Source organism: Dermochelys coriacea, chromosome 23 (genome assembly GCF_009764565.3).
Source record: "Dermochelys coriacea isolate rDerCor1 chromosome 23, rDerCor1.pri.v4, whole genome shotgun sequence".
In the NCBI taxonomy this organism is placed as follows: Eukaryota; Metazoa; Chordata; order Testudines; family Dermochelyidae; genus Dermochelys; species Dermochelys coriacea.
Window position 1 is genome coordinate 7,096,764 of NC_050090.1, and position 21,423 is coordinate 7,118,186.

At 52.7% G+C, this 21,423-nt stretch overlaps 1 protein-coding gene across 6 annotated transcripts in view; it reads left to right on the top strand.

The window, feature by feature from the left end:
• LOC119847023 (CLK4 associating serine/arginine rich protein) overlaps nucleotides 1–18,492 on the top strand; it is a 40,275-nt gene extending 21,783 nt beyond the window's left edge. For 4 of the 6 annotated variants that reach the window (XM_038381378.2, XM_043501136.1, XM_038381377.2 and 1 more), the window contains 9 exons: nucleotides 1,870–2,130; nucleotides 2,567–2,746; nucleotides 3,062–3,101; nucleotides 7,440–7,500; nucleotides 7,593–7,651; nucleotides 7,973–8,019; nucleotides 8,100–8,182; nucleotides 17,544–17,568; nucleotides 18,277–18,492. In XM_038381378.2, coding sequence (XP_038237306.1) covers nucleotides 1,870–2,130; nucleotides 2,567–2,746; nucleotides 3,062–3,101; nucleotides 7,440–7,500; nucleotides 7,593–7,651; nucleotides 7,973–8,019; nucleotides 8,100–8,182; nucleotides 17,544–17,568; nucleotides 18,277–18,319 — 799 coding nt within the window. In that variant the 3' untranslated portion in view covers nucleotides 18,320–18,492. Of the gene's footprint in view, nucleotides 1–1,869; nucleotides 2,131–2,566; nucleotides 2,747–3,061; nucleotides 3,106–7,439; nucleotides 7,501–7,592; nucleotides 7,652–7,972; nucleotides 8,020–8,099; nucleotides 8,183–17,543; nucleotides 17,573–18,276 lie in introns of those variants that run through there. The other 2 variants (XM_038381379.2, XR_005290051.2) reach the window with 2 other exon arrangements.
• The last annotated feature ends 2,931 nt before the right edge of the window (nucleotides 18,493–21,423 follow it).

Genomic DNA, 21,423 nt, shown 5'->3' on the forward strand with positions numbered 1-21,423 from the left:
CAGTGAGGGAGAGAGATTCTAGGACATGGGGGATTTGGCAGCTGGAAAGGGGCAGCTCTCCTACTTGCCCACAATATCCCTTCCTCTCCTCTCCTCGCGTTCCCTGACCCCCACCCCCAAATTGCTGTACTTCCCCTCCCCTCCTGTGCCCAGGCACTTCCTGGCCCTGTTCTCTGCGTACTGGCCTGTCCCAACTCCCTCTCCTGACAAGCAGGGCATTTGAGTGCAGGCTGAGAGCTCACAGGGTTGTAAAGTGCCTTGTATGCACCGTATAGACCAAGCTAGTGCCTGGCCTTGGGGATATGGCTGCATCATTGCCATTGTGTGTCTGTGGCTAACTAGCTTGAGCCAGAGGCTCCACCTGCACCCTGTTGGCCAAGGCTGTGTAGGGAGACAGAGCTGTAGACATTCTGCAGAGCCCCTGGCTGGTGCCCTCAGGTGGAACTGCATGTTCTGGCATTTTGGGGTGGCACTGGCATTGCCTAACATTACTGCCCCTCTCAGTGCCTCCCTGCAGCATTGCCAGGAGCCAGAATCCTGGTTGGCCCCGGTAGCTCTGCCCCATTGGAGAGTCCTCACACATTTGAGCCTTCCCATGGCCCACATTGCAGGAGGTGAAGGTCCACTCCCTCAGCCCTCAGGACATGCTGAGGGCTTTGGGGGCTGCAAAGCCACTTGTCTGTCTTAGGCAGTGAGGCCATGGGGGGGCTGTGAGAAGAGCCCAGCATTCCCGACGGTCTTCCTCAGAATCACTTTCCTCCTAACTCGCTGTGCCAGCCAGAGCTGAGCCCGGTGTGGAGCCTGTACCTTGCTGGACGCCTTGTTGAAGGACCCAGGCATGGGCATGGTCTGAGTCCTTAATGGGGAGGGGAGTGATAAGACTTCAGGCTTTTCCCCAGCATTGTGGTAGGATGGTGTAACCAAACCCGCATTGAGCCTGTACCATCACAATTGGGTTTCCCCTGCCTGCTCTGGGACCATGGAAGTCGCTGCAAGCCCTGTCCTCTGTAGAGTCTTCTGGGGCAGACGGGCAAGACCAGAATGGACTTTCTAGCCTAACGAGCCTTCACAGCCTCTGGCTGCACAAAGGCCTGAGAGCATTACTGTTCTCCCTGCAGCCTTCCTTTGGGAGCCCCCAGAGGAATGGATGGTAGAGGAGTCTGGTAGCGGAAGGATAGACATGAGTTACTGAACTGCTAGCCCCTCCTGTTGGGGGGGCTCCCCCTGTCAGTGAGCCATGGACACCCCCAGATGCTCTCATACTGTGCACGAGTAAATTGGGCAGCAGGCAGTTGCATTGCAGCCACTGATGTGCAAGCCCTGCCCGAGGACTGGAGTGGAGCTGCTAGCCACGGAGGGGTGATGGTGCAGAGTGTGAGGGACTGGTCCACAGGGTCCTCTCCACAGCTCAAGCACAGGGACCCTGCTGGGGGAGCAGGGGCCACTGAACATGCTGTTGAGTCATTTGGGGGTACTGCTGACCTTTTCTTAGCCCTCTCCTGGGCCAGTGTGCAGGGATCCTGGCGGCAGTGAGGGGGAGGTTGTCTGATGCCTTCATGTGGGCCCACAGTCCACTTGCCGTTGTCTCCTGGCTCTGAAGAGCTGCTGTATTGAGAGTGTCTCGGAGCTGGACTGGGGGAAGAGCTGGTAACAACCATCACAATGTGCTTGTTCCTCCTTCATGCCAAGCCTTGCTTCTTGGCTGGCTGTGCTAGCTGGGGGCAGAGGCCAGAAGCTGAGTCTGCCCAGTGCTACTTAAGAGGAGGGCAGGGCTCTTGGCGTGCCATGATGCTCCAGTTCTTTGGCACCCCCTGTGTCACATCTCTGCCCTCTGCGTGAATGGCTTGTGTTGTCTCTGATCCTCTATAGGAGACGCTCCTCCTCCTCTTCTTCATCCCCGTCCTCCTCGTCCTCTTCGAGCTCCCGCTCCCGCTCCAGCTCCCGCTCTCACCGAGCCAGTGGGCACCACCACCGGTCCAGCCGGTACCGCCGCTCCCACAGCCGACGGTATTCCCGCTCCCGCAGCAGGAGCCGGCGCTACTCTGGAGGAGGCTCACGGGATGGCCGCCGCCGCTCCAGATCACACTCGCCTGATCGGGGCCGCCGGTACAGCTCCCGTCGCAGGTCCAGGTAAGTCCTGCCCGGAGCTGTGCAGTGAGCCGGGTGGGGAGAGTGGGGGGTTGCAGGAATTTCCAGGCATGGCGTGTTCACCCTGCAATGGGACCCTGTGCTGCTGTGGCCTGCAGGAAGGCGCCTCTGGAGGAGAGGTAGCGACAGGGCTGGGTGGGGCGTGAGACGGCAGCTTTACAACCCTGGGTTCCTCCTCCCTTCTCTGTCCCTCGAGGAACCGCTCCAGCCCTGGCCGGAAGCCACTGACCCTCTGGATGGGGCTATGGTGGACAACGGCACTTCCCGCAGTTATCCGCAGCTGTGGGATTGGCAACCTTAATGCCATGCTACTGCCTCACTTCTAGGGCATGTGCGGGGGGGAGGGAGGCGGCACGCACTGTGGCATAGGGAAGGCTTGGAAGCCTGCGGTCCTTGGCTATGTCCTTGGCACTCTTAGGAGCCATTCCCGGTCTGGGGAGCGCTATCGACGGAGCGGCCGAGCGGGGAGACACTGGAGTAGCAGTCAGAGCAGCACGAGTCCCAGCGATTCACGAAGCCGCAGCAGATCAGCTTCTCCAGCAAGAGAGAAACTTCTGAGGCCTGCAGCTTCCCCAGCCGTGGGGGAGAAACTGAAAAAGTGAGTGAGTGGAGCCAGGCCCATTCAGGGAAGGCCACCCCTGTTCTAGTTCTTTCCCTGGCCTCCCTTCTGCATGGCTGTGTTTGGCCCTGAGCCCTGCAGCAGAAGGGGCTTCTTCTGCCCCCGCCCTGGGGAGCTCTGGCACCCGGGAGCGTGGGTACAGGAAGGAGACTAATGCCGAGCTCTACGTGAACTGCCTGGTCTGCCCATGTCTGAGGGGGGAGGTTAGTGCTGGGCCTCTCACTCTCCCAGACAAGTACGTGGCATCCCATCGGCTCCACAATGCTTCTGATCACAGCTCTTTTCCCCCTCTAGGGCTGACACTGCTGGTGGTAAAGAGACAGGAGCTGCCAAAGTCAGTAAGAATTTAACCTCACCTGTTTAATTCACATCACTGCAGAACAAACTAAGGGACCCCGTAGTTCACGGGAGTGAGGAGATGCAGGGACTTGTCTGAATGAAGGGCTCCTTGACTGCATTTGAAACCCAAGTCCCCTGTCCCTGGGCTGGAAATCCTGAGCCCTCTCCTCAAGATGCAGGCCCGCCAAGCCCTGTAGCTCCTTAGAACTGAGAATGGATGGCAGCCAGCATAGGCAAGTGCCAGCATCCCTGCCTCTGGGCGACAGGGTTAATGGAGCAGTCTCAGCTCTGAGTGACATGTGGGGATGGGTTTCGGATCACTGTCCCTTTCGCTGAATTCCTGGGAACAGAAGACACCTTCCCTTCTCCTGGCTCCACAAAGACCCCGGTCCACTAGGTAGTAGCCAGTCCATAGTGTGGGGGGTGGGGCTGGCAGGTACAGGGGCTAACCCAGATCCCCCACCTTCAGTGACCCCTGTAAGCGGATGAACCTATGTCCTCTATTGCACTGACTAAGCTAGAATGCAAAAGTGCCAAGCTTTGGGATTACTGCCGTCCCTGGAAACGAGCCTGGTGCTTCAGTCCCCCTGGCAGCTTAACACCCACCCCTCCCTTGCGAGCTGCGCTCTCCAGACCCTGTTGGTCTGGGGCTTGGGCCGGTCTGCAGCAAGTGCCTTGTGATTGTGCTTCCACTGGCTGCCTCTGTGCAAGTGCACAAAGTAGTAAACAAAGCGCCGCCAATAGAAGCTTTCGGAGACTTATTGACAGGAGAAGGTGCTTTGAACTGCCAAGGGGGCTGGGGCCAGGACACATCCTCCCTTCCCAGCTGTTTGGTTCCTGGAACAAACCTCCTGGTGCTTTCGGACTCCGGGCCTCGCAACTGTGGGATCTCTGCATCGTTCTGGGTCCTGCTACCCGTTCCTGTGTGGCAGGTTGGAGCACCTTGACCTAGGGTTAGGCTCCTGATCTAAAGCATGACCCTCCCAGCCTGCATGGCCCTGACTCCAGATGGAGCCCCTAGGAAGGAGTTCCAGACATGGAAGGAGAGGTAGAAGCAGGGGGCCTTTCTGTACTCTGCAAGGCCATTTCATGGCCAAGTCAGCCGGCAATGCAGAGAGGCACTCTGTGTTCTGTTGACCCTTGTGTCCTTGAGATCCCAAATAGGAAGGGAAAGCACGCTCACTGCATTCCTACCTGGGATCCAGGCACACACTGGCTCTGCAGGAATGGGCAGCAGGGTGTTGGCTTCCCTCCATATGTCTGGGAAGGAGTGGCACCCAATGAACTCCTGATGGTCTAGATCCCAAGACTGGGCCCCTAGGGAAGCAAGGTGCCTGTGTGGGGGTGTGCAGTGGGATCCTCTGCAGAGCAAATATATTTGAGCATAAGCTTTCGTGAGCTACAGCTCACTTCATCCGATGAAGTGAGCTGTAGCTCACGAAAGCTTATGCTCAAATAAATTTGTTAGTCTCTAAGGGTGCCACAAGTACTCTTTTTTTCTTTTTGCGAATACAAACTAACACGGCTGCTACTCTGAAATCTGCAGAGCAAGAGAGGGAGTGCCCTTGGAGTTACCCTCGCCTCCCTCTGCCTGCCACTCTGCAGGTCATCTCCAAGCCACCACCACCATGGGGAGCCTTTGTGTGACCCGTAGGGCTCAGGCTGTCAGATGGATGCTGTCTGTCAGAAAGGAGCGAGGGAGGGGTGTATATAGGCCAGCCACCTTCTTGATATGATTTGAATGTGGGCAGCTGGTTCTAGCCCCAAGGCAATTGTCAAATATGTTTTCTTGTCTGCTTAATACGCTGGGCTAATCGATCAAATTTGCTAAAGCACTGGGGAAATGTCAATCAACATGGCTGACGGCCAACAGCAGCAATCCATACGCTCAGTCTTGGTGGACTAACTTCTTGCATTCAGAGAATAAGACTTGGGGACGAGCTTTTGCATTTCCGCCAGTGGGCAATGGAGGTGAAGCCCTGGCCAGCCTGGCCCTCCATAAATGGAGCTGGGCTAGGGTGGCCAGGGCTCCCCAGCACTGCAGGTGTTAGACACATTCTTCCTTGGCTAGAATCCCTGCGAGAGATCAGTGCTGTCCCTAGAGACATGGAGCTGCTACATGGGTTATCTCTGATCCTACCTGTGCTAACTCTTGGGGCCAATGGTCAGGAGAGCACTAGGCTGAGCATAGCAGTAATGTAGCAGGAGTCTAGTATCAGCTGCCCCATTGAGGGTTGATCTGGCTTGCCATGGGAGCGCTTCCTTGGCCCTACCCTGAAGGGACTGCAGTGATCCCATGCCACTGGCAGATTGGGGGTCAAAGCCTGGGCACACTTCTGTGGCAGTGGCATCTTGAGTACTGGTCTGTAACCTGTAATTTAAGGCACGTTAAAGCTGCCCAAGTCATATTTCCGTGTGGGGTCGGAGAGTGTTAAATCAGAGGAGTGCTCCAGGGGTTGGTTTCTTTTGCTCCAGGCAGCCCAAACTGTGGCCCTAAGGCTGCTAGCTGGCCATGAGCTCCAAGGTTTCCCTTAGCTGGTATTGAAAGCTGCACGCTCTAGCAAGCCCCTGGAGTATTGCTGGTGCTGGTCTCCTCCTGGCTGCATGAACAGACATGGCTGCCTGGGCTGAGTTTCTCCAGTCCCCAAGCCCTTCCTGTGGCTGTTAGAGGAGCAGCAGCCTCTGCCCAGCTCCCCCTCCCATCTATGCTAGAACCAACTGGAGAGTGGCCCTCGGCCCCTACCTTGGGTGCCCCTGCCTGCCTGTGAGTGGGTCCCTGCTGGCCTAAGTTGAGTTGCATATTCTCACCAGTGAAGCCTCTTGTTTCTGGCTGCCTGTCCACAGGGCAGCTCCCCAGAGCTGAGAGGCCCAGCTTGAAACACACAGCCTGAGAGTGCTCCCAGAAAAAGGCAGGAAAGTACATTGTCCTCCCTCTCACCCACCTTGGAGTGATGTAAATGCGGTGTCCAGTCAGGCCAGAGACCCGGGCACCATTGCAGGCAGCTCCAAGCGGAGCCCTCTTCAGTATGCTGCTGCAGCCAGGAAAGCAAACCAGGGGCTAGGGTGCAAAGGATCGGATAGAGATTAACAGGGATGCAGACTGTATGCAGACTGGTCACCCTATCTCACACAGGATACCCTAGAACAGGAGGTTCAGAGGAGCGGGGGACTTGACACAGTTTACAAGTACCTGTGTGGGGAACAAATATTTAATAACTGGCTCTTCCATCTAGCAACAAAAGGTCTAACACGGTCAGATGGCTGGAAGTTGAAGCTAGACAAATTCAGACAGGAACAGTGCGAATCATTATCCATTGGAACAACTTACCAGTGGTCATAGTGGATTCTCCATCACTGGCAATTTTTAAATCAAGATGGATGGTTTTCCAAAAGCTCTGCTCTAGGAATTATTTTTGGGCCGTTCCCTGGACTGGGTTATACACAATGGTCCCTTCTGGCCTTGGAATCTACAAATCTGTAACAATGGTCAAAGGCCTAGAAAAACTCTTGGCTGGAGAGAGTGAAAAGATTTGGCTTTATTCCCTTAGGGTATGTCTACACTGCAATTGGAAGTGGGATTGCAGCATGTGTAGATATACCTGAGGTAGATTTGATCTAGCTATCTTGGACCCTAGGAGCAGCTGACCTATGCCTCCATCCTTCTGCTGTGACTTCAATGCTATTGTTACTTAAGCTAGCTTTGATCAAGTTCAACCAAAGTTAGCTCGAGTATGTCTACAATCTCACCTCCTGGCTGTAGGGTAGACATTCCTCTAGAGGATGTGAATAAGAGGTGACAGGAGAAAGTCTATGAATTACTGACTGGTCAAGAAGGGAGATTGGGAGCTTCTCCCTGCCTCACAGCATTAGAAGGGGACATTCCACGAAATTAGAAGGTGAAAATTCAAAACTGATGAAGACATACTTTTGAACAAAATATGAGAGTCAGTCTGTGGAACTCATTGACACAGGATATTGCTTAGGCCAAAAACTTGGCAAGATGCAGTAAGGGACTGGCCATTTCTGTGGCTGACAAGAATATCCCGAGTTCTCTAGTCAACACAACACAGAACATTGGAAGTGGGGGGGGGAGGGGAGAATCTCCTTCTTCAGGGCCTTAACCCAATCTCTAGGTGTCAAGGATCTGGATGAGACCTGCTGGGGCAGATTGCTCCCCCATCTGTCTGCTGCAGGGTTTCCTGTCTCTTCCTCTGAGGCATCTGGTGTAGGAGATGCCCTCCTTGGCAAGAGTGCCTCCGGATCTGATCCTGTCTGGCAGTGCCGATGTCCCTGTGCCTTCCCTTAACATGTCTCTGTTTAACTTTCCTCGTAGCCAAAGTTGACTCCACAGGAGAAGCTGAAGTTGCGAATGCAGAAGGCTCTCAACAGGCAGTGTAAGCAGGACCAGTTTTATTATGCAATTCACTTGCCGCTCTGGCCTGGCCTTGTGGCAGCTGCTTAAAATCTCTCTCTCTGTCTCTCTCAGTTAAAGCTGACAAAAAGGCAGCACAAGAGAAGATGATGCAACAGGAACATGAAAGGCAGGTACGTGACCCTGCTGCACCCTGACATGGGTCTGCCTCTGCTTCTAATCACTGAGCTGTGCCACTACTCTCATTTCACACCCCTGGGTGGAGTGTCTGGCCATTTGGAATGTCCTCTCCCTGCAGACCCCTCTGTCTGGTTAGGAGCGCTCATGGATTCGTTACCCGAGAGTAGAGCTAGCATCCACAGCGTGATGGTCCAGGGACTCAGTAGGCAGGGGTGGGGAGTGAAGTTGAGGGAGCACTGCTGTGCTGAGGGGAGTGTGTGTGTGTGTTTTGGGGTTCACACTGAGCTTGGCTGATCCGTGCCTCTCTCTTTCAGGAGCGAGAAGATGAGCTGCGAGCCATGGCCCGGAAGATCCGAATGAAGTAAACTCTCTTGCTTCCCCTGTTGTTTTCTGGGCGTGTTCTCTGCAGGTTGTGCGCTAAGCCCTCTTGTTTCTCTGCAGGGAGAGAGAGCGGCGAGAAAAGGAGCGGGAAGAATGGGAAAGGCAGTACAGCAGGCAGAGCCGCTCCCCGTCTCCGCGATACAGTGAGTACCCGCTGCTTGGCACCGCCCGGGCAAGTGATTCCTGTGCTGTCAGAGTGGGGCAGGCACAGACTTGGGGGCAGGGATTGTGATGGGTTCGGTCACAGAGACCCCCCCCCCCCTTGGGACTGTCACCTGATGTGCTGAAATTACCTCTCAGCCCGTTTTCCCTGCCAGCTTGGGACTCCAGAACCCTGCCTTGTTGAGCCAGACACGCTAGCCTCCTGCAACACAGACCCAGGGTCTGAACTGTGCCCCCAGAGCTGCAGCCTTAACTGAAAACTGCTCAGCAAATACTCCTGTCTCCCTCATCCAGACACCCAGCTCCCAATGGGATCCAAACCCCAAATAAATCCGTTTTACTCTGTATAAAGCTTATACAGAGTAAACTCGTAAATTGTCCGCCCTCTATATCACTGATAGAGAGAGATGCACAGCTGTTTGCTCCCCTGGCTATTAATCACTTACTCTGGTTTACTAATAAAAGTGATTTTATTAGTATAAAAAGTAGGGTTTAAGTGGTTTCAAGTAATAACAGATAGAACAAAATAGGTCACGAAGTAAAATAAAGCAAAAACGCAAGTCTACGCCTAATACATTAAGAAACTGATTACAGGTAAATCTCACCCTCAGAGATGTTTCACCTTAGAGACTAACAAATTTATTAGAGCATAAGCTTTCGTGAGCTACAGTTCACTTCATCGGATGCATTTGGTGGAAATAGAGGGGAGATTGATATACACACACAGAGAACATGAAACAATGGGTTTATCATACACACTGTAAGGAGAGTGATCGCTTAAGATAAGCCATCACCAGCAGCAGGAGGGGGAAAGGAGGAAAACCTTTCATGGTGACAAGCAAAGTAGGCTATTTCCAGCAGTTAACAAGAATATCTGAGGAACTATCCTTCAACAAAAAAGCTTCAAAAACAGACTCCAACGAGAGACTGCTGAATTGGAATTAATTTGCAAACTGGATACAATTAACTTAGGCTTGAATAGAGACTGGGAATGGATGAGTCATTACACAAAGTAAAACTATTTCCCCATGTTATTTATCCCCCCACCCCACCCCACCCCCCACTGTTCCTCTGATATTCTTGTTAACTGCTGGAATTAGCCTACCTTGCTTGTCACCATGAAAGGTTTTCCTCCTTTCCCCCCCCACTGCTGGTGATGGCTTATCTTAAGTGATCACTCTCCTTACAGTACTTGTGGCACCTTAGAGACTAACAAATTTATTAGAGCATAAGCTTTCGTGAGAAGTGAGCTGTAGCTCACGAAAGCTTATGCTCTAATTTGTTAGTCTCTAAGGTGCCACAAGTACTCCTTTTCTTTTTGCGAACACAGACTAACACGGCTGCTACTCTGAAACCTGTCAGAGATGTTCCAGTAAGCTTCTTTCACAGACTAGACTCTTTCCTAGTCTGGGCCCAATCCTTTCCCCTGATACAGTCCTTGCTATTTCCAGCAGCCATCTCAGGTGGTAACTAGGGGTTTTCTCATGATTGGGACCTCCCTTGTCCTGCTCCACCCTCTTTTATAGCTTTGGCACAAGGCGGGAATAGTTTGTCTCTCTGGGTCCCCACCCACCTTCTAAATGGAAAAGTAACAAATTTAAGTTGGATTTTATTATCATGTGACATGGTCGCATGTCCTGTGAGACCCCAGCCTCCATTCTTCCTGGGCTGGCCCACTCGTACACAGGAAGGTTTGCAAGTAAACAGAGCCGTTTACAGTTCATTGATTCTGAAGCACCCTTAATGGCTTCCACTTAACATATTTACATCAGTAATACAAGTTTATATCATCTTCTCCTTGCTCCAGACATAGAAATAACACATGACAAACAAATAGGATGACCCCACTCAGTAGATCATAAGCTCTGTAATGATACCTTACAAGAGACCTTGTGCATAAAGCATATTCCAGTTGCAGCATATTTTCATAAAGCATATGGAGTCCAGTGTCACAGGGAGCAGCTGCTGTCTGGGAGCTAGCTGTCTGCAGAACTGGAGAGAGAGCTGCTCCTTGCTCCAGCATTCCCTGTGATCGTGCTGCAGTGGCTGTGGGCAAGGCTGGGAGGTGACTCAGTGCTCCATGAGTCCAGCAGATGTCACTCTTCATCCTCAGCATGTGCTCTGGACACTGGCTGGGTTCCCAGAGATTAGGGCCTAAATCTTCAGAAGTGGCCAGTGATTTTGAGGCCAGTGGGAGACCCCTACTCCCACTTCCCTCAAGGTCAGTCTCCTGCAGTCCCTCAGAGCAGCCTCTTTAGGGGTCCAGGTGTCTGTGTGAGGGGGAAGTGTGGTGTGCGGTGTTCTGGGGGAACAGTGCCATTTGCTAGCTTCCAGCCTCACTAATGGCTCATGCCCCTGGAGAGCCAGCACCCGAGTGGGAGCCTGCTGTACTCAGAGCTTCGTTTTTCACCAGGGGTTAAGAACATAAGAATGGCCATACTGGGTCAGACCAAAGGTCCATCTATCCCAGTATCCTATCCAACAGTGGCCAATGCCAGGTGCCTCAGAGGGTAGAGCTAAATCAAGATTAATAAGACAATCAATATTTTTTATTATGTGCAAGTTTAAAAGTGTAATTAGCTTGTTCTGTTTCCATCTGGCTAGTAGGACTGTGAGAGTCAGGTTACCCTCCCCAGCTTTCAGGGTCAGGCCTGTACCATTCAGTACGTCCTTTCCCCAGAGCAGTTGGCTGATCTCCCTATCAGCCAACTGCTTCCTGGTTCGTCTCCGGTTCCTGAACTGGATGGCTCATGCTTGACTCTGCAGTTTGCTAACTGTTCAGAGAATTTTAGAGCTTACATAGCAGTTTTTCTACTAAGATGTGTCACTCTCAAAATGCTCATCTGTTCTGAGAGAGACGAGTCCAGGGCATCGTTAACATCCGTTCTGAAGTCACGTGGGAGCTTCTGGGAATCCCACCTTGGATGCCTAAAGGTGGGCTGAAAGGCTGCACTTTAGGCTTCTACTTCTGAAAATATTGGCCTGGTATTTTAAAAAAAAAAAAAAGTTCTCCAGGCTGTGCTGCTCATGTCAATTCCAATAAGGTGTGTGCGTGCTGCGTGCAAGGCAGCCGGAAGATTTTTCCCCGAGTGGTATCCGTCGGGTTGGCCTGGGCACCCCCTGGGGTTGCACCTTCGTGGCGCTCAATACAGGGCCATGCTGACCCATCGTCCCTTAAGTTCCTTCTTACCGTCAGTGATGGTTAGCCGGAACGTCTTTAGCTCTTGCTTCAGCAAGCGTCTCCACTCTTGCAGTGTTTTTTTATAAATTGTGTATATAGTTATCATAGTTATTGTGGTAAGTTAAATAGGTAGTTTCTTCGCTAAGTTTCATTTTGGGGGTACTCCTCCCCCCCAACGCTTTCCCAGCACTGGGGCATGCCTCGATCCCTGGGTTTTAAAGCCTGCAAGGACTATGGCAAATCTATGCCCAGGAGCAACCCACACAATTTGTGTCTGAAGTGTTTGGGGAGAGCCATCAGAACTCTTAAAGACCAGGACCAGTGTCTCAAGATCCTCCTGATGGAGGCTGCGCTCCACCCTCAATTGGACCCCGGCTTGGCAGAGCCAATCCCGAGCACCTCCTCGTCAGTGTGGAGTGCGCTGGCACACAAGCTGCTGCCGAGGAAGGGCTCTTTGAGAGACCCTCTGCACCACCATGGCTGTGCCCACAAGGCCTTGGCACAGGCCACAGGGAGGCACCAATCTCGGTCTCCAGTGCCCCCAAAAGAAGAGGAGGCCGGAGAGGAGCCACTCTCCTCCAGCTAAACCCAAGGAGCGGTTGGGTGTAAGACCCGTGTCGGGCCACGCCACCTCAGTCCCACCGCCAACCATTGTCATGCCGACTCCTCCCTCATGGGGATCCAGTCGAGTCCGGACCCTCATCGCTCACTGGCCCACCACAGCCGAGAGCGGCAGCTCCCCTCAACAGTAGAGGCGGCAAGGGACCTGCTGGAGCTAACAGCGCCATCCTTTCTTGGAGGGGAGGATGGCGCTAAGTCACCAGGGCCAGTTCAACCCTTGATGCCGTTGAGGGGCAAGCCGGTGATGATGGGGCGGCAATCACCATCTCCTGCGCATTGTTCCCCGGCACCAGCTACCCATGCCGGGGAGCCACACCGGTCCCCCGGCACTGATCACCGGCACCAATGGGCACCACTCCTCTGTAGTCCTCCTATATGGAGTCCTCGGGGGTGGAGTTGTATCACTCCAGCCGGAGCAGAAGATCCTGGCGCCATCGGCAGCCCTACCCGCCACCATGGCCGGGTCAATGGCAGGCTCCACTCCAGTGCCATTCTGGAGTCCTGGATATTCCATCAGAGCCGGGACAGAGCCAGAGGTCGCATTCCAGGTCGTCATCGGTGGCCTAGGCATCAGTTGTGCCATCATTGACGCTGTCGGCACTGGGGGCATTGGCTGTAGCGACCACTGCAGTCAGCTGCCATGGCTCCGACGTCGGCAGCTATGGTATATGTGGCACCGGCATCCACAGCATTGACTTCCATGGCACCACCTGTTGTGGCCACACCGTTCTTCCCATCGGGGACTGCACCAGGACACCGGATGCCACAAGACCCCCTTGACGCCGAGGGCAGGGAGCACGACCCACTGCCAGACAGGCTTTTGTCTTCATTCTCGCCGGATGAGGCAGTGATGCACACATCAACGGCCCCAGCCCTGGAAGATAGCAGGGTCTTGCAACAATTGCTTAGGGGGGTAGCACAGAACCTAGGGATCCAGGCGGAGGAAGTAGTAGAGGACGCGGACCCTATGGTCAACTTTCTTGCCCCTCCGGGCCCTCCTGGATTGCCCTGCCACTTATTAAAACTATCAGTGAGGCCATTAAGATCTTATGGCAGACCCTGGCGTCTTTACCTCCCACGGCAAAGAGGAATGAGCAGAGGTACTTTGTTCTCTCAAAGGGATATGAGCACCTTTATATGTGCCCTCCACCCGATTCCCTGGTAGGGACGCGGCTAACCCTCCCCAAAAAAACAGAAGGTGAAGAAATTAGATGTTTGTCAGGAAGGTCTATTCAATGGGGGGGTGCAGCTCTGCATTTCAAATCAACAGGCCATCATCAGTAGATACAGCTACCGCACCTGCGGAGTGATGGCCAAATTTGAGGAGCTGCTGCCACAGGACTTCTGCACAGAGTTGTCTGCGCTGGTTGAGGAGGGCAAGCTCATCGCTGGAGCCACCCGCACGATACAAGGGGGGTAGCCATGATGAGGAGCTCCTGGCTGCAAGTCTCTGGCCTTCCCTGTGAGGTCCAGCAGACCATCCAGGACCTCCCCTTTGAAGGCTCGGCCCTCTTTTCAGAAAAGACAGACACAAGGCTCTATAGCCTGAAGGACTCGAGGGCCACACTCAAATCCCTTGGCCTGCATACCCCTGCTACACAGCAGAAACATTTCAGGCTGCAACCTCCGCCGTGGTTCTACCAGCCACAGAACGGACGGGATGGCTCTTGGCGGAGGAATAGGAATGACGGGAAGAGGCCCCACCCTTCCTCACACCAGGGCTATGGCCAGTCGAAGCAGTCCTCAGACCAGAAGCAGACCTTTTGAAGGCGCGCTCGAGGATGGCGCACCGGCACGGACACTAGATCCACCCCTCTTTACCTTCTTGAGTAGATTGTCCCCTTTCTACCCTGCATGGACCCATATTACATAGGACTGCTGGGGGCTCCGCACGATGCAAGGGGGATACTCCCTCCAATTCTTGGCCCTTGGCCTCTTCAGCGACCCTTCTTGCAAGCAACTCCTGATACAGGAAGTGTATTCGCTGTTATCGCTGGGGGCAGTGGAAGAGGCTCCTCAGGAGCTGAAGGGCAAGGGCTTCTATTCCTGGTATTTCCTAATACCAAAAGCCAAAGGCGGCCTCAGGGCCATCCTAGATCTGCAAGAGCTTAACAGGTTCATGGAAAAAACTGAAGTTTCGCATGGTCTCCATTATCCCTTCGTTGGATCCAGGGGACTGGTATGCCGCCCTCAACTTGAAGGATGCGTACTTTCACATCGCAATCACATTGTCCCACAGAAAGTACCTCAGGTTTGTGGTGAACCACAGTCACTACCATTTCACAGTCCTCCTGTTTGGTCTCTCAGTGGCGCCTTGAATGTTTACCAAATGCATGACAGTTGTGGCTGCATTCCTGCACAGGTGACAGGTACAGGTTCCATAGCTCAACGACTGTCTGATCAAGGGCTGCTCCAGAGAGCAAGTGGAGGCCCAAGTTGGTTCATAACTGCAACTTTCGACGAACTGGGCCTTCTTCTGAATGTGCAAAAGTCAACTCTGTCCCCGGTGAATAGAGTTCATAGGGGCGGTATTGGACTCCATGCAGGCCAGGGCATGCCTCCTGGAATCGTGGTTCCAGGCCCTGGGCAACATTATGTGAAATCTCAGGCAGTTCCCTACCACAACTGCAAGGAATTGCCTAAAGCTTTTGGGACACATGACCGCTTGTACCTATGTGGGTACAGCAGGCTCAGACTCCAGTCGCTCCAATCGTGGCTGGCCTCGGTATATCGGCTGGTTCAGGACAATCTGGACAAGATCGTCACCCTGCATCGTCCAGCCCTTGACTCCCTCCTGTGGTGATTCGACCCACAGGTGGTATGTGGGGGGGTTCCCTTCACCAGACCTCAGCCATCCCTCTCGCTGGTGACAGATGTGTCAGCCTTGGGGTGGGGTGCACATCTGGGAGACCTCAGGACACAAGGTCTCTGGTCTCAGGCAGAGCTCACTCTCCACATCAACGGCAGAGAGCTGAGAGTGGTCCGCCTAGCATGCCAGATGTTCCAAGTTGATCTGGAAGGGAAATGTGTATCAGTTATGATGGACAACACCACAGCGATGTTTTATATAAATAAATGGGGGTGCACGCTCTTCTCCCCTTTGCCAGGAAGCCCTCAAGCTGTAGGACTTCTGCATAGCTCATTCAATACAGCTGGAAGAATTGTACCTCCCTGGAGTACAGAACGAGTTGGTAGAGTATCTCAGCAGGTCGTTCCATGGCCACAAGTGATCCTTGCGCCTGGATGTTGCACACTCCATCTTTCAATAGTGGGGGTTTCCCCAGATATACCTGTTCGCCACATGATGCAACAAGAAATGTCAGCAGTTCTGCTCCTTCCTGAACCACAGCCTGGGCTCCATCACGGAAACGTTCTTCCTTTCCTGAGAGGGCCACCTTCTTGTATGCGGTTCCCTCCCATCCCTCTCATTCACAAGATGCTCCTCAAAGTTCAGAGGGACGGGACCTCAGTGACATTGATAGCTCCAGCCTGGCCCCGTCAACACTGATACACATCTCTCCTGGAAATGTCTGTGGAAGCCCCAATCACCTTGCCACTCTTCCTGGATTTGATAACTCAGGATCATGGCTGTCTCTAGCACCCGAACCTTGAATCGGTGCATCTCACGGTGTGGAAGCTCCATGGCTGAACCCAGTGGAGTTTGCTTGTTCGGACCTGATCAGACAAGTCCTTGGCAGTAGGAAACCTTCCATGAGGGCTACCTACCTGGCTAAGTGGAAGAAATTTTCAATCTGGTCGGTGCAACACCGTCCGTCTCCAGCACTCATGCCCATTCTCCTCATACTGGACTATCTGCTCCACCTCAAACAATAGGGGCTGTCCATGTCATCAGTAAAGATTCACTTGGCTGCCATTTCTGCCTTCAATCCAGGTGCAGAGGGCCAGTCAGTCCTTGCCAACCCCATGGTCAATCGTTTCCTGAAAGGTCTCAACAGGCTATATCTACACATCTGACAGCTGGTCCCGGCCTGGGACCTCAATCTGGCCTTTCAAGACTAATGGGGCCACCTTTTGAATAGCTGGCGACATGTTCTCTGCTGTACCTCTCATACAAGGTGACGTTTCAGGTAGCAATAATAGCCAGGAGGGAGTCTGAACTTAAGGCCTTAACATCAGAGCCTCCTTACACTGTGTTTTGTAAGGACAAGGTTCAGCTCGGGCCACAGCTGGCTTTCCTTCCTAAGGTTGTCTCCCAGTTTCACGTCAATCAGGACATCTTTCTCCCAGTTTTCTATCCTAAGCCACACTCAAAGCAGCAGGAAGCAGAAACTTCACTTGCTGGACATTGGCATTTTACATTGAATGAATGAAACTGTTCCAGAAGTCCATTCATCTGTTTGTTGCCGTAGCGGACAGAATGAATGGGCTTCCAGTCTTCTCCCAGAGGATCTTGTCATGGATCACATCCATGCATCCAGGAGTGCTATGGCGTGGCAAAGGTACCTGCCCCTCTGCTTACAGCACGCTCCACCAGGGCACAGGCCTCATCAGTGGTGTTCCTGGCACATGTTCCAACCCAGGAAATATGCAGAGCAGCGACGTGGTCATCAGTACACACTTTCACTTTGCATTATACAATTACCCAACAGGCCAGAGACAATGCAGCCTTTGGTAGAGCAGTGCTTCAGTCAGCGAACCTATGACCTCCGACCCCGCCTCCAAAACTTAAGGATAGGATTCGCCTAATTGGAGTGGACATGAGCAATTACTCGAAGAAAAAACAGTTATTAACCTTCTCGTAACTATTGTTCTTCGAGATGTGTTGCTCATGTTCATTCCAATACCCACCCTCCTACGCCTGTCGGAGTAGCTGGTAAAAAGGAACTGAGGGGATGGTGGGTCAGCATGGCCCTATATTGAGCACCATGAAGGCATGACCCCAGGGGGTGCCCAGGCCAACCCGATGGATACTGCTAGGGAGAAAATCTGGCTGCCATGCATGCAGCATGCGTGCACCTAAATGGAATCGACATGAGCAACGCATCTCAAAGAACAACAGTTACGAGAAGATTAGTAACCGTTTTTTCCCAGTCCTTACGTTATGTAGCCAGCCAGTGCATGAGGCTTTGGTGTTCACACAGAACCGGTTGTGGTGTTGAGTGACACTGCTAAGGTAATGAAATTGCAGCCATAGCCCGCCGTGCTGCAGACACTTGCATGTTGTTTGCCTTGGCGCTCGCCAGTGATCGCATAGGTGTCAGTGGAACGGTAAGAGTCAGGTGACCCTCCCCTCTTGCAGGGTCAGGTCGGTACTGTGCAGTACGTCCTTTCCCCAGAGCCGCTGGCTGAATCCCCTGCATTTCTCACTTAGTTCACAATAAATCAGCACAAGTTTTGAGAGATGCCTCCCCCAGCCTAAAGCTGCTGGAAAGGGCTTTCCCGCTTTCCAGAGCAGCCAGGTTACCCCTCTCCTGACAGCTGAGCTATTCTGCCCCCAGGGCAGCTGCATCTCCTAAACCCCTGCCCACCAGTACAAAGGCTTCATCTCCAACTTGTAACCCTTGCTCTTTGCTTTGCAGGTCGGGAATATGGTTCCTCCAGGAGGTAGGTTCAGTCTCCCCTCATCTGGGATGGGGTAACCAGCCACCTGCAGCACCCAGCTGTGGCCACGGGGGAGCTATGAGGGCAGCCAGACCTGAGCCTTGGGGCGGGTGGGCACAGGGAACACACGTCACTCAGGACCCCGTCCCCACATCTTCATAGACCTGGCGTGCCCTGCTGGCCCTGCTCGCGCCCCTAGCCTGGCCCCTGGCACTCCGTGGGCTCCTCCAGTCGCTGCCTAACATGCTACTGGCCCTGCTCACACCCTTGGCTGTTCACCTGCATGCCAAGGCAGGGCGTGTCCTGGCTCTCCAGCAGGGGAGGACAGGGCTAGCTGTGCTGAGGGCAGGCTCGGGTGCACTCAGCCAGCTGTGTCCATGACAGCTTGGCTGCCCTGTGCAGAGTCGTCCTGCATGGGCGGGAGAAGCGAGTGGCCCAGTCCCTGTATGCAGCGGGGGCCCACTTGTCACCTCTGGGTTCAGCAGGTGGGAGGGAGTCAAATGCAGTGAGGCCGGGTCAGGCTTTTTCTTGGACCAGAGAGGTTGATGTAGCTCTGCTGCACCCTATAGGAAGGGGGGCAGTGCTGTGCGACTGCTAGTGAGCAGCTAGAGGCCCTGCAACTGGGTGCCCTCCTTGCCCCAGCCTGGCCCTACCTGCCCCTGCTGCACATTCCCCTCCTTGCTTTAACCAGCCTGTCTTCTCCCTTTGCAGGCGTTCCCGCTCCCGGTCTAGAAGCCCTCACTACCGCCATTAGAGCGTGGGTCCCAGCGCAGCCCTGCTCTCTGCCCCCTGTGGTGTGGTCGGCTCAGCAGGCCCCGCTAGCCCTGCTGTGTAGCAAAGCTGTACATTGCTGTTCTGTTTTTAAGATGCCAGTATCGGATAATAATAAAAAAGCCTCCTTAGCCCTTGCAGGAGCCTTAAACTGGACATATAGGAGGAGGCCTCAAATCGGTCTCTGCAAGGACCTGCACCCAGGGTAACTGCAGAGCTTTCCTGTGACGGGGAAGGGGAGGGGTGGAGCTGAGCAGTTTGACTTTGTGAGAAGGGGAGTGGGTCTGCAGTGTAAAGCAACCAGCTCCCCACCCTGGAAATTGGGGTTGGGGACAGTAGCTGTAAGCCTTGCCCTTCCCCTTGGAATGGCTGTGGCCTGCCACTGCAGACAGCAGAAGGAATAAGGCTTGGAGGACACAGGGTGACTTAGGCTGTGGCTTTCCAAAGGAAATGTCAGATTCCTCCACCCCTAGGCCCTCTCTGCTAGATAGGCTTGCATACCCTAAGAGCACCCACTAGCCCAATGTGCTGAGAGGGGAGGCTCCTTCCAGCATGTTAGAGAGCTTATTCCTTCACCCTCCCATTCCCCTGGTCCTTCTCGCATGAATAGAGAGCACTAATACCCAAAGTCCGAAGGTGCAAACAATTTGATGTTTATTGGCGTGAACTTCCAGCAAGCTTAAATCCAAGTTCCTTTTTCCTTATTTTTGAATCCCAACTTACTTCCTGTTTGCCCCCAATTTATATAGTAATAGTCTCAGCTATACCTTAACCAATCTTAACATATCGTAACATGATTAGCTAACCAACTATATCCCACCACCTTAATTAGCTTACACCCAGCAAAATTAATTATACAGCAGACGAACAATCACAAAACCAGACACTGACCATGCAAATAAACAATAGCAAAGTGGGAACTATGACAAAACAATACAGAAGTGAGGATTTCACAACTATATCTATAAAGATATAAGGGTTTCCTAACTATGTCTATTGATAAGTGACTTCCTATCAAACAGGAAACTATCAAACTAAGTTTTCTTTTACATATTCTAGACTCTTCCCTTTATCTGGAGGTGATAGATCGGATCATCTTTCTAACAGCCCCAGATTGCCTTATTTCAATATGACTAGTTTGGAATGTGAGCATGACACCATACACTTCCCAGCTTATGGCTGCCTCTGATGCTTAGCCAAAGGCCTTAGCCTAAGAACAGGGCCTCAGACTGTCACCGTAAGAGAAGGCCCTTACGCCGGCAGACAGTGATTTTGATTCTTTCTTTTATACCTCTAGAACTAGCAAAATGATAAACATATACCTACATTCTTAAAGTATAGGCTGGGTTAGGCAACCTGTGCACGTGTGCCAAAGGCAGCATGCAAGCTGATTTTCAGTGGCCCTCACACTGCCTGGGTTCTGGCCACCAGTCTGGGGGACTCCGCCGCTGGCCCCTGCTAGCCGGGGTTCTGGTCATCGGCCCACTGCTGGCCCCAGGTCCCAGCCACGGGTCCCAGGGGCTCCGCTGCTGGCCTGAGGTGACGGCCCACTGCCACCTGGGGTTCTGTCCGCTGGCCCCCACTGCTGGGCCCAGGTCCCAGCCATTGGTCCGGGGGGCTCCACTGCTGGCCTGATGTACCGGCCACCGGCCCGCTGCCAGCCAGGGTTCCATCTGCCAGTCCTGGGTCCTGGCCACTGGTCTGGGGGGGCTCTGCTGCCAGCCTGGGGCTCTGCTCCTGGCCTTGGCCCAGGATTCTGCAGCTACCCCCAGCTGTGGCCCTCTGGCCCCAGCCTGGGGCAGTGAGGGGTGCAGACAGGGCCAAGAGGGGGCACAGCTCAGCATGGATCGCATGGATTCTTATTACTGGCATGCGAAACTTTAAATTAGAGTGAATAAATGAAGACTTGGCACACCATTTCTGAAAGGTTGCTGACCCCTGGTATAGGCCTTTACAGACAGGCTTAAATATCTATATCCTAACACGGGGCTATGAGGTCTCCATGCACTAGCTTGGGCTTTTTCTCTGGAAAGGTTCTGTTCCAGTTGGGTATGGACTTGTGGCTACTAAACCTGTACATGGCAGATGCAAGCTCACCTGCTGTAAGTAGGGTTTAAACTGATGGACATGTTAAACCAGAACAACTTATGTGCACGTATGGGTCAGAATCCAAACCAAGTGCCTACTGTGGTACCTGCAGCATGCCATTATCTAGCTCTTTAAATGCCACTACACCACTGCAAGGAGGCTGGATAACAAAAGAAGAAGAATTGCAATTCATAGAATCGTAGGACTGGAAGGGACAGCGAGAGGTCATCTAGTCCAGTCCCCTGCACTCCTGTCAGGACTAAGTATTATCTAGACCATCCCTGACAGATGTTCATCTAACCTGTTCTTAAAAATCTCCAATGACAGAGATTCCACAACCTCAGTCGGTAATTTATTCCAGTGCTTAACTACCCTGACAGGAAGTTTTCCCTAATGACCAACCTAAACTGCCCTTGCTTCAATTTAAAGCTATGGCTTCTACTCCTATCTTCAGAGGTTAACAAGAACAATTTTTCTCCCTCCTTTTTGTAACAACCTTTTATGTACTTGAAAACTGTTATGTCCCCTCTTTCTTCTCCAGACTAAACAAACCTAGATTTTTCAATCTTCCCACATAGGTCATGTTTTCTAGACCGGTGGCTCAAAACCTTTCTAGACTACTGTATCCCTTTCAGGTGTCTGATTTGTCCTGTGTACCCCCAAGTTTCACCTCATTTAAAAACTACTTGCTTACAAAATCAGACATAGAAATACAGAAGTGTCACCACCCTATTACTGAAAAATGGCTTACTTTCTCATTTTTACCATATAATTAAAAAAATAACAATTGGAATATAAATATTGTACATTTCAGTGTATAGTATATAGAGCAGTATAAACAAGTCATTGTCTGAAATTTTAGTGCGTGCTGACTTTGCTAGTGCTGTTTATGTAGCCTGTTGTTAAAGTAGCCAAAGAGCTAGATGAGTTGCTGTACCCCCTGGAAAACCTCTGAGTACCCCAGGAGTACACATATCCCTGGTTGAGAACCACAATTCT